This window comes from Brienomyrus brachyistius, chromosome 5 (genome assembly GCF_023856365.1).
Source record: "Brienomyrus brachyistius isolate T26 chromosome 5, BBRACH_0.4, whole genome shotgun sequence".
Taxonomy (NCBI): Eukaryota; Metazoa; Chordata; class Actinopteri; order Osteoglossiformes; family Mormyridae; genus Brienomyrus; species Brienomyrus brachyistius.
The window spans coordinates 16,333,723-16,346,843 of NC_064537.1; the positions used below are offsets into that span (position 1 = coordinate 16,333,723).

At 41.9% G+C, this 13,121-nt stretch overlaps 1 protein-coding gene across 1 annotated transcript; it reads left to right on the plus strand.

Moving 5' to 3' along the window:
- The first annotated feature begins 8,478 nt into the window (after window positions 1-8,478).
- On the plus strand, window positions 8,479-13,121 carry tmem101 (transmembrane protein 101). The gene is made up of 4 exons (XM_049015453.1): window positions 8,479-8,638; window positions 9,087-9,267; window positions 9,343-9,489; window positions 11,167-13,121. The coding sequence occupies exons 1-4, from the start codon at window positions 8,508-8,510 to the stop codon at window positions 11,473-11,475; spliced, it is 768 nt and encodes a 255-aa protein (XP_048871410.1). The 5' UTR covers window positions 8,479-8,507; the 3' UTR covers window positions 11,476-13,121.

Here is a 13,121-nt window from a genome sequence, read left to right on the forward strand (position 1 = left end):
TACCCCTTAATTTGAAAGGCCATTTTCGCTGCGCAGGAGGCTTTAGACCGCTCGGCCATGGGGCAGTTTCTAGTTGAACCCTAAGGAGTAGGTTAAGTCCAGCCTTGGCTTCCAAGCTGACGTTTTTCTACATATGTGCTCGTGTATCATGGACAGTAAGAGGGGGCAGGCAAGGAGAGAATATCTCTCTCTCTTTGGGGATCAATAGAGTGTTGTTATTATAACGTGTAAAACGTATGATGGTCTGTCGATAAATCTATAACAATATCAATGAAGTCAATGTTTATCTAAAGAAATCAGAATTCAGGAAAAGCCAGGGGCCGGACCGAGTGTAGGGGGCGTGGCCAGAGACAGCCTGCTGACTGTTCCAAATCATGGGTGCATGTTACAAGTCCGGAACATATTTTAACTTAGTACTAACTTAGCATCATATTTGATCTGATTCGACTGAATATCCCAGGTTTCCATCTCTCATGCATCTGGTGTGACGTGTGACGTCAGACTCTCAGGCTGGCGCAAAGAAATCTTACGGGAATTGAACGTCTCACTCCGGTCAGCTGACCAAAGTTGGTAACCTTGGTATTGTGTGTAGGAGATTCGGTATAACTATAATTTCGTTCTCCATTTACATGCCCGTAGTGTCTTTAAGTGTTATGTAGTTTTGCCTGAAACGCAAAAATAAAACAAAGCAATTAAAGCCAAGCAGTTGCTCAAATTCTGCTGTAGCGATTGAAGAACTTTTGTCGGAAGCTGGATTCGAACCCACGCCTTACTTCGGAGAAGAGAATACCCCTTACTTTGAAAGGCCATTTTCGCTGCGCAGGAGGCTTTAGACCGCTCGGCCATGGGGCAGTTTCTAGTTGAACCCTAAGGAGTAGGTTAAGTCCAGCCTTGGCTTCCAAGCTGACGTTTTTCTACATATGTGCTCGTGTATCATGGACAGTAAGAGGGGGCAGGCAAGGAGAGAATATCTCTCTCTCTTTGGGGATCAATAGAGTGTTGTTATTATAACGTCTAAAACGTATGATGGTCTGTCGATAAATCTATAACAATATCAATGAAGTCAATGTTTATCTAAAGAAATCAGAATTCAGGAAAAGCCAGGGGCCGGACCGAGTGTAGGGGGCGTGGCCAGAGACAGCCTGCTGACTGTTCCAAATCATGGGTGCATGTTACAAGTCCGGAACATATTTTAACTTAGTACTAACTTAGCATCATATTTGATCTGATTCGACTGAATATCCCAGGTTTCCATCTCTCATGCATCTGGTGTGACGTGTGACGTCAGACTCTCAGGCTGGCGCAAAGAAATCTTACGGGAATTGAACGTCTCACTCCGGTCAGCTGACCAAAGTTGGTAACCTTGGTATTGTGTGTAGGAGATTCGGTATAACTATAATTTCGTTCTCCATTTACATGCTTCTTTAAGTGTTATGTAGTTTTGCCTGAAACGCAAAAATAAAACAAAGCAATTAAAGCCAAGCAGTTGCTCAAATTCTGCTGTAGCGATTGAAGAACTTTTGTCGGAAGCTGGATTCGAACCCACGCCTTACTTCGGAGAACAGAATACCCCTTAATTTGAAAGGCCATTTTCGCTGCGCAGGAGGCTTTAGACCGCTCGGCCATGGGGCAGTTTCTAGTTGAACCCTAAGGAGTAGGTTAAGTCCAGCCTTGGCTTCCAAGCTGACGTTTTTCTACATATGTGCTCGTGTATCATGGACAGTAAGAGGGGGCAGGCAAGGAGAGAATATCTCTCTCTCTTTGGGGATCAATAGAGTGTTGTTATTATAACGTCTAAAACGTATGATGGTCTGTCGATAAATCTATAACAATATCAATGAAGTCAATGTTTATCTAAAGAAATCAGAATTCAGGAAAAGCCAGGGGCCGGACCGAGTGTAGGGGGCGTGGCCAGAGACAGCCTGCTGACTGTTCCAAATCATGGGTGCATGTTACAAGTCCGGAACATATTTTAACTTAGTACTAACTTAGCATCATATTTGATCTGATTCGACTGAATATCCCAGGTTTCCATCTCTCATGCATCTGGTGTGACGTGTGACGTCAGACTCTCAGGCTGGCGCAAAGAAATCTTACGGGAATTGAACGTCTCACTCCGGTCAGCTGACCAAAGTTGGTAACCTTGGTATTGTGTGTAGGAGATTCGGTATAACTATAATTTCGTTCTCCATTTACATGCTTCTTTAAGTGTTATGTAGTTTTGCCTGAAACGCAAAAATAAAACAAAGCAATTAAAGCCAAGCAGTTGCTCAAATTCTGCTGTAGCGATTGAAGAACTTTTGTCGGAAGCTGGATTCGAACCCACGCCTTACTTCGGAGAACAGAATACCCCTTAATTTGAAAGGCCATTTTCGCTGCGCAGGAGGCTTTAGACCGCTCGGCCATGGGGCAGTTTCTAGTTGAACCCTAAGGAGTAGGTTAAGTCCAGCCTTGGCTTCCAAGCTGACGTTTTTCTACATATGTGCTCGTGTATCATGGACAGTAAGAGGGGGCAGGCAAGGAGAGAATATCTCTCTCTCTTTGGGGATCAATAGAGTGTTGTTATTATAACGTCTAAAACGTATGATGGTCTGTCGATAAATCTATAACAATATCAATGAAGTCAATGTTTATCTAAAGAAATCAGAATTCAGGAAAAGCCAGGGGCCGGACCGAGTGTAGGGGGCGTGGCCAGAGACAGCCTGCTGACTGTTCCAAATCATGGGTGCATGTTACAAGTCCGGAACATATTTTAACTTAGTACTAACTTAGCATCATATTTGATCTGATTCGACTGAATATCCCAGGTTTCCATCTCTCATGCATCTGGTGTGACGTGTGACGTCAGACTCTCAGGCTGGCGCAAAGAAATCTTACGGGAATTGAACGTCTCACTCCGGTCAGCTGACCAAAGTTGGTAACCTTGGTATTGTGTGTAGGAGATTCGGTATAACTATAATTTCGTTCTCCATTTACATGCTTCTTTAAGTGTTATGTAGTTTTGCCTGAAACGCAAAAATAAAACAAAGCAATTAAAGCCAAGCAGTTGCTCAAATTCTGCTGTAGCGATTGAAGAACTTTTGTCGGAAGCTGGATTCGAACCCACGCCTTACTTCGGAGAACAGAATACCCCTTAATTTGAAAGGCCATTTTCGCTGCGCAGGAGGCTTTAGACCGCTCGGCCATGGGGCAGTTTCTAGTTGAACCCTAAGGAGTAGGTTAAGTCCAGCCTTGGCTTCCAAGCTGACGTTTTTCTACATATGTGCTCGTGTATCATGGACAGTAAGAGGGGGCAGGCAAGGAGAGAATATCTCTCTCTCTTTGGGGATCAATAGAGTGTTGTTATTATAACGTCTAAAACGTATGATGGTCTGTCGATAAATCTATAACAATATCAATGAAGTCAATGTTTATCTAAAGAAATCAGAATTCAGGAAAAGCCAGGGGCCGGACCGAGTGTAGGGGGCGTGGCCAGAGACAGCCTGCTGACTGTTCCAAATCATGGGTGCATGTTACAAGTCCGGAACATATTTTAACTTAGTACTAACTTAGCATCATATTTGATCTGATTCGACTGAATATCCCAGGTTTCCATCTCTCATGCATCTGGTGTGACGTGTGACGTCAGACTCTCAGGCTGGCGCAAAGAAATCTTACGGGAATTGAACGTCTCACTCCGGTCAGCTGACCAAAGTTGGTAACCTTGGTATTGTGTGTAGGAGATTCGGTATAACTATAATTTCGTTCTCCATTTACATGCTTCTTTAAGTGTTATGTAGTTTTGCCTGAAACGCAAAAATAAAACAAAGCAATTAAAGCCAAGCAGTTGCTCAAATTCTGCTGTAGCGATTGAAGAACTTTTGTCGGAAGCTGGATTCGAACCCACGCCTTACTTCGGAGAACAGAATACCCCTTAATTTGAAAGGCCATTTTCGCTGCGCAGGAGGCTTTAGACCGCTCGGCCATGGGGCAGTTTCTAGTTGAACCCTAAGGAGTAGGTTAAGTCCAGCCTTGGCTTCCAAGCTGACGTTTTTCTACATATGTGCTCGTGTATCATGGACAGTAAGAGGGGGCAGGCAAGGAGAGAATATCTCTCTCTCTTTGGGGATCAATAGAGTGTTGTTATTATAACGTCTAAAACGTATGATGGTCTGTCGATAAATCTATAACAATATCAATGAAGTCAATGTTTATCTAAAGAAATCAGAATTCAGGAAAAGCCAGGGGCCGGACCGAGTGTAGGGGGCGTGGCCAGAGACAGCCTGCTGACTGTTCCAAATCATGGGTGCATGTTACAAGTCCGGAACATATTTTAACTTAGTACTAACTTAGCATCATATTTGATCTGATTCGACTGAATATCCCAGGTTTCCATCTCTCATGCATCTGGTGTGACGTGTGACGTCAGACTCTCAGGCTGGCGCAAAGAAATCTTACGGGAATTGAACGTCTCACTCCGGTCAGCTGACCAAAGTTGGTAACCTTGGTATTGTGTGTAGGAGATTCGGTATAACTATAATTTCGTTCTCCATTTACATGCTTCTTTAAGTGTTATGTAGTTTTGCCTGAAACGCAAAAATAAAACAAAGCAATTAAAGCCAAGCAGTTGCTCAAATTCTGCTGTAGCGATTGAAGAACTTTTGTCGGAAGCTGGATTCGAACCCACGCCTTACTTCGGAGAACAGAATACCCCTTAATTTGAAAGGCCATTTTCGCTGCGCAGGAGGCTTTAGACCGCTCGGCCATGGGGCAGTTTCTAGTTGAACCCTAAGGAGTAGGTTAAGTCCAGCCTTGGCTTCCAAGCTGACGTTTTTCTACATATGTGCTCGTGTATCATGGACAGTAAGAGGGGGCAGGCAAGGAGAGAATATCTCTCTCTCTTTGGGGATCAATAGAGTGTTGTTATTATAACGTCTAAAACGTATGATGGTCTGTCGATAAATCTATAACAATATCAATGAAGTCAATGTTTATCTAAAGAAATCAGAATTCAGGAAAAGCCAGGGGCCGGACCGAGTGTAGGGGGCGTGGCCAGAGACAGCCTGCTGACTGTTCCAAATCATGGGTGCATGTTACAAGTCCGGAACATATTTTAACTTAGTACTAACTTAGCATCATATTTGATCTGATTCGACTGAATATCCCAGGTTTCCATCTCTCATGCATCTGGTGTGACGTGTTTTCAGACTCTCAGGCTGGCGCAAAGAAATCTTACGGGAATTGAACGTCTCACTCCGGTCAGCTGACCAAAGTTGGTAACCTTGGTATTGTGTGTAGGAGATTCGGTATAACTATAATTTCGTTCTCCATTTACATGCCCGTAGTGTCTTTAAGTGTTATGTAGTTTTGCCTGAAACGCAAAAATAAAACAAAGCAATTAAAGCCAGATAGTTGCTCAAATTCTGCTGTAGCGATTGAAGAACTTTTGTCGGAAGCTGGATTCGAACCCACGCCTTACTTCGGAGAACAGAACACCCCTTAATTTGAAAGGCCATTTTCGCTGCGCAGGAGGCTTTAGACCGCTCGGCCATGGGGCAGTTTCTAGTTGAACCCTAAGGAGTAGGTTAAGTCCAGCCTTGGCTTCCAAGCTGACGTTTTTCTACATATGTGCTCGTGTATCATGGACAGTAAGAGGGGGCAGGCAAGGAGAGAATATCTCTCTCTCTTTGGGGATCAATAGAGTGTTGTTATTATAACGTCTAAAACGTATGATGGTCTGTCGATAAATCTATAACAATATCAATGAAGTCAATGTTTATCTAAAGAAATCAGAATTCAGGAAAAGCCAGGGGCCGGACCGAGTGTAGGGGGCGTGGCCAGAGACAGCCTGCTGACTGTTCCAAATCATGGGTGCATGTTACAAGTCCGGAACATATTTTAACTTAGTACTAACTTAGCATCATATTTGATCTGATTCGACTGAATATCCCAGGTTTCCATCTCTCATGCATCTGGTGTGACGTGTGACGTCAGACTCTCAGGCTGGCGCAAAGAAATCTTACGGGAATTGAACGTCTCACTCCGGTCAGCTGACCAAAGTTGGTAACCTTGGTATTGTGTGTAGGAGATTCGGTATAACTATAATTTCGTTCTCCATTTACATGCCCGTAGTGTCTTTAAGTGTTATGTAGTTTTGCCTGAAACGCAAAAATAAAACAAAGCAATTAAAGCCAAGCAGTTGCTCAAATTCTGCTGTAGCGATTGAAGAACTTTTGTCGGAAGCTGGATTCGAACCCACGCCTTACTTCGGAGAAGAGAATACCCCTTACTTTGAAAGGCCATTTTCGCTGCGCAGGAGGCTTTAGACCGCTCGGCCATGGGGCAGTTTCTAGTTGAACCCTAAGGAGTAGGTTAAGTCCACCCTTGGCTTCCAAGCTGACGTTTTTCTACATATGTGCTCGTGTATCATGGACAGTAAGAGGGGGCAGGCAAGGAGAGAATTTCTCTCTTTGGGGATCAATAGAGTGTTGTTATTATAACGTCTAAAACGTATGATGGTCTGTCGATAAATCTATAACAATATCAATGAAGTCAATGTTTATCTAAAGAAATCAGAATTCAGGAAAAGCCAGGGGCCGGACCGAGTGTAGGGGGCGTGGCCAGAGACAGCCTGCTGACTGTTCCAAATCATGGGTGCATGTTACAAGTCCGGAACATATTTTAACTTAGTACTAACTTAGCATCATATTTGATCTGATTCGACTGAATATCCCAGGTTTCCATCTCTCATGCATCTGGTGTGACGTGTTTTCAGACTCTCAGGCTGGCGCAAAGAAATCTTACGGGAATTGAACGTCTCACTCCGGTCAGCTGACCAAAGTTGGTAACCTTGGTATTGTGTGTAGGAGATTCGGTATAACTATAATTTCGTTCTCCATTTACATGCCCGTAGTGTCTTTAAGTGTTATGTAGTTTTGCCTGAAACGCAAAAATAAAACAAAGCAATTAAAGCCAGATAGTTGCTCAAATTCTGCTGTAGCGATTGAAGAACTTTTGTCGGAAGCTGGATTCGAACCCACGCCTTACTTCGGAGAACAGAACACCCCTTAATTTGAAAGGCCATTTTCGCTGCGCAGGAGGCTTTAGACCGCTCGGCCATGGGGCAGTTTCTAGTTGAACCCTAAGGAGTAGGTTAAGTCCAGCCTTGGCTTCCAAGCTGACGTTTTTCTACATATGTGCTTGTGTATCATGGACAGTAAGAGGGGGCAGGCAAGGAGAGAATTTCTCTCTCTTTGGGGATCAATAGAGTGTTATTATTATAACGTCTAAAACGTATGATGGTCTGTCGATAAATCAATAACAATATAAATGAAGTCAATGTTTATCTAAAGAAATCAGAATTCAGAAACGCAAAAATAAAACAAAGCAATTAGAGCCAATCAGTTGCAGAAATGCTGCTGTAGTGATTGAAGAACTTTTGTCGGAAGTGGGATTCGAAACCACTTTACTTGGAAGGCTGTTAATTTTGAGACTGCCGCCTTAGACATTTGGCCGTTCTAATAAACATATAAAAGAAGCATCATCTCTCATTTCCTTCACCTTTTCCAAGTCTACGGTAGGTGAAACCAACATATGGTCTTCTGACAAAGGCGCGAAAAATATGATCATGAATCAGCATAGTAGCTTGCTGGTTTTAAAATGCTTACATTGATTTTTTCACAGTTTATTTTCTTGTCTCATTAGCTCCACCTTTCGTAGTGCTATAATGCGCAAGAGATACTAGGCTGCACTGCTTCCGTAACATACGGACATAAGGGTGCTGATTTAACTTTAACCTACAGTAGTAGAGCAAAACGAACCAGCTGGCCACATGATACTGCAGTTATTAAAGAATCTTTGTCAGAGATTGAACGGGAACTCAAACCTTTGTTTCGAGAGCAGAATCCCAATTAGTTTTAAAGGCACTTCATTTTCAGTCTAGTACCTTAGGCCACACAGCCTCCCACAAGAACACAAGATTTACTTCTCTCATTACCTCCAGTTTTCCCAGTGCTGTAATGAGTGACAGATATTTCATTGCCAACTTTAAAAACACATGGGCTAAAATGCACAATTTTATCTTTCTTATGCATTCCTAAATAAAACAATAAATAATACAGCCTAAGACTTCAAAGTCAGTACAAATGTATTCAGAAAAAAAATAATCACGATATTAATTTAATTGCAGGAAACATATTTTTAGATTTTTAATTACAGTTTTTGGTATGGTCTGTAACTGATACCATGCAAAATTTTATATTGCTAACATCAGAAATCCGATGTTTTCCAATTTGACGCCTCCGGTTCATACAGCCTATGAGAGAAGCAGCATGCCATTCGTAGAATAAATGCTGGCAAACCATTAATGAAAAGCATCAACCCCTGCATAACCAGTTATCCAGTATAGTATATCATGTGGTTTTTTAAAACGCCCACCTGGCTCGGCTCAATGACGTCACTTTGCGCGGTCGTCCCGAAAACAAAAAGGAAACGGAAGTGGCACGCAGTGCATTTCCGCTCATAATAGCATGGCTACTTTAAACAGAAAGCAAGTCTTGAGGCTCTTAACCCGCTTCGGGGCGTTTATCCTCACGCGTTTTGGATTCTGGAATTGCTTCAGTATGCTCATGTTGTTTGCTGAACGAGCGGATATTAAGCGGTAAGAATTTGGGGAGTTGTTTATATTTTGAAATTGGGTTGCAATGTTTCTGACGAGTAACTCATAGATATCCAGCTTCGTACTTTAAATGCGATTTATATATCTCGCAGTAAAACCCACATGCGTTAAATTATCGTTGTTATTGGATTATTACTTATTGAATAAGTGCTCTCTATATTTTCAGTGTCAGGTATCTGTTGGCGTACTTACTCGTGTATGATTTACAGTGAAATCATTTTGAAAATGGCTCTCTTATCTTGGGTTATAACTAAAACCCAGGGTGATTATCAAAACAGATTCACAGCATGCATGTACTTTTTATCTTCTATTTCAAATTTCTTACTTCCGTTTTGTACACCCTCAAAGCATTGCAACTGTCAGCAAAAATAAGCTGAATTCTGCTTTCTCTGTCTTGTAATATTACATTTAAATGCGTGTGTGTCTCCAGGAAGCCTGATATTCAGGTGCCCTATTTGTATCTGGACATGGGAGCCGCTGTGCTTTGTGCCAGCTTTATGTCCTTTGGAGTGAAGAGGAGATGGTTTGCACTGGGTGCTGCCCTCCAGCTGGCTATCAGCACATACGTGTCCTTTGCGGGAGGACATGTGCACTACAGCGACTGGCTGAAGGTATGGCTGTCAGGACCAAACCAACAGGCCACTTTAGCCTTTGGGACCCTCAGCTGACCTTCCTCCCTCCCACAGGTGCGGATGTACTCCCGGGCCTTTGCCATCATTGGGGGGTTTTTAGTCCTGGCCAGCGGTGCTGGAGAGGTCTACCGACAGAAACCCCGCACCAGATCCCTACAGTCCACTGGGCAGGTTTTCCTGGGCATCTACTTGATTTGCATGGTAGGACTGTCTGTGGATCTGTCTGCATTGCATGATTGGGTTCTGTATTGCTGCTGTTGGCTATGTTGCAATTTTGCATTATGAATCTATGAAAATATTTTTTAAAATAATAATAACAAAACAAAAACCATCCATTCCCTATACCTGATGACGCCTTACACAGCAACAGCATTTTCTGAATGTTTTTACAACAGTTTCATTATATTGGGCGGCTTGAGTTATTCATCGCTCAGTGGGTAACCCTGCTGGCTCGGGTTTCTAGAACTTGGGGTGTAAATCTCCTCCCCACTTTGTGTGTGAGGTTTGAAAGTTATTAGGAGTGAATATCATCGGCTCCAAGGCAATTTGATTCGATTACAGTAATTTAGTGCGCAGATCATTGCATCAAAAATCTTTAATTTTTACCATGGTTTGATTTTGGTTCATTGTTTATTTGATTAATGTGATAATCTAATCTTTTTCTAACTTCACAGAGAAATATGGCCATGGGGAATTAATTATATGCTGTTAATGGGATGCAACAAAGAAATTACAATTGCAGAATATAGATTTTTATGGATATTATTACAAAGTCAGTCTAAATTTTCAAGAAGAACTACTGACCTGTTCAGAAAAAGTCAAAGGCATGAAGGATGTAATACCTGGCTGACAATTTTCACCTGGGCTAACTAGTAGTGCATTGATGTGGAAATTTTGCCCAATATCAGTAACCAACATATTTTTGTCTAATATCACTAATACTGGTAACGGCTAACCTCTGCGCCACTTCCCAGCAGTGAAAACTTGCAGTTTATTCCATTAATGGAATGACAATACATTTTTATTTTGTGGAAAATGAAAGATTGATCTGCAGGCCAGATTTCATAATAAATTATAAACATGCTGTGGGCTGGTACTTTGAGACCTCTTATAAGTGGTGAATGAGCCCATGACATCTCTTGTCCTTCACTAAGGAAAATGGCTGGTTGTCCAATGCAGTCATCTCCATTATTTTTGTAGTCTTTAGCTGTGGTGCTGCTCACTGTGCATTTTGATTAAATTTAGAAATCTGCAAACACAAAAATGGTTGTAAACTAAATCACTGTGTCTGAATAACAAAACCTAAGAGACACTCACACATTCCAAAAAAACATCAAATAAATTTTAAAATCAGAAATATGAAATCATAACAAGCAAAATCAAATCTGAATCCTGTGTTCCCTTCCTTTACACATATTAATGAGCCTTCCCCTGTTATAATGCGTTTTGTAAATTTGCGTGTTAGTGCTGCTACTTCACGCATCCTGTATCCAGAAGTAGGAGTGTCTTTAAAGAGAATTTTGCCCCCAGAAATCAATTATAACACACTTTGACTTAACAGATCGATGAAGTTGAATCGTTACCCCTTCTAATCAACTCATTGCGGCACGTTGATGCACATCTACATACACCCCTAGTGTGTAAATGTATGTGCCCTATAGTTGATTAGCATCCTGTCAGGGCTGTTTTCCTGCTTTGTGCTTTGCCTGGGATGCTTCCAGGCTCCCTTTTGACCCTGTATTGGATAAGCAGTTGAAAGATGGATAACTGGTTTCAAGAATATTTACAAGCTAAATCAATGAAAGGTCAACTAATTAGTAGTTGGCTTGTGTCACAACTTTGGCTTGTGCTCACTTTCAATAATGACGTTCTCCACAGGCATATTCACTGCAGCACAGCCCAGAGGACAGGCGGGCTTATCTGAACCACATTCCTGGAGGGGAGGTGACCCTGCAGTTGCTGTTCGTGTTGTATGGTGTCTTGGCGCTCTCCTTCCTCTCTGGCTACTACGTATGCCTTGCTGCGCAGATCCTGGCCACCCTGCTGCCTCTGGTGGTCCTCTTCATTGATGGCAACGTGGGCTATTGGCACCACAACCAGCGTGTGGAGTTCTGGAACCAGATGAAGCTGATTGGGCAGAATGTGGGGGTCTTTGGAGCAGTGCTCATCCTAGCCACCGACGGCTAAGTGCCCCCAAGCGACTCCCCAGCAAAAAATTTGCCTGGGCTAACAGTCTGTTTGGAGGGGAAGTGTCACATGGGTTTCTCAGGGGTTGACTATCTACCATCCTTGTGGCTGGATGGGTACTCCTGCACGTCCAGCATGATAGGTATGAGAGTGGGTACAGGGTCACGTGATCTGGGCTCACATCACTGCCGGCCTGTCACGAATATCTTTCTGTCCAGCCGCTCTCCTGCACCAGCAGAAAATATCCCTCGATGTTCTCCTTATTTTAAAAAAGCAGATTTTTGTGTTTTGGTTCAAATCAGACTATAATTTAATTTCTATATTCTTATATTTTAAATTTAGATTTTATTAAAATTTATTTTTTGGTTTACGATATGCTGGTTTCACCAGTTTAAGGTGCTCGTAGTGGAAATACTTGTTTACTGTCTGGTTTGAATGGTATATTTGCGGGTGAAATGCCTTCATTTTGTTTTCTTTTTACACTAATTTCCAGTACTTGTTGCCTTCTACAGCGCTTTTACCATTGTTCCTCAGTCCATACATAGCTGTAATTGTTGAGACGGTTCTACTTAATTTTTTTTTTTGGATTGAATGCTGATTTTTAGTAGGAAATATTTTGGTCATCATTAATTCAAGGGGGGTTTCTCTCTTTCTCCTTTATCTTTATCTGTTGTTTTCACACTTTCTTGACTATGTGAACAGTGTCCTATGGACAGTGAAGACTGAGGGAATAAACTCGATACAGCCGTGAAGTGTGAGCATTATGGCCGGACCTTTAATTTGTTGGAGTGCAGGAGGAACCAAAGAGCCGCTCAGTTTGAGACTTATAGTGAAGGTGTTGAAACATGCTTGACAATGTGCTTATTGACAGTCCTGGGTCATCGCTGATGACGCTGCTTATGTATTAAACTGCAAGAAAAACCTTAATGGTGGGTAAATCTGGTTCTGAATCAGTATGTTCAATGCAAAAAAAAAAAAGATTCTTTTCTATGACAGTCTTGGACTTGTATATCTCTCTCTCTCTCCATCTTCTCTCTCTCTGTCCTCTCTCGTGTTGTAATTTATTGGGAAACTGAAATATTCCTAATGCTTTGCTGGATCACAGTTTTCCTGTTAAGGATCAATAACCCTAGTCAGCAAGTCTCTCAGTGGCAGAGTGTCCCGTTTACAATATTGAATGGCATTCCTCATACAAGGGAGAATGAAGACCACCGGCTGAGGGGCCGTGCTGCACAACGGTTGGCAGTTATTTCATGAAAAAACTAAGACACTATTAAGAGAGTAGCTGAAGTGTACGTTTTCCGTTCATGCTGCTGTATAGAAGCATACCTATTTAAATAGACTTGCTGACAAATTTCCATGCTTATTTACATAATGTCAGAAATGGTAACGAATTTTTATTATTTTTTTTTTACCAGCTATGCTTTTACCTTTTAAATAAGCAGTATGGATAGGTAAATTAGGATACACAGTATTCACTGAAAACGGTTGTTTGAAAATAGAAGTACTGTTTTAAATAAGCAAATTGTTCATATGTCAATCAAATACTTGTATGTTATTGAAAAGTCGACGGTTTTACAAATGGATATTATCTTGACCTTTCCAAGGATTTGTTTCCAATAATAAAATTATATTGGTAAATATAA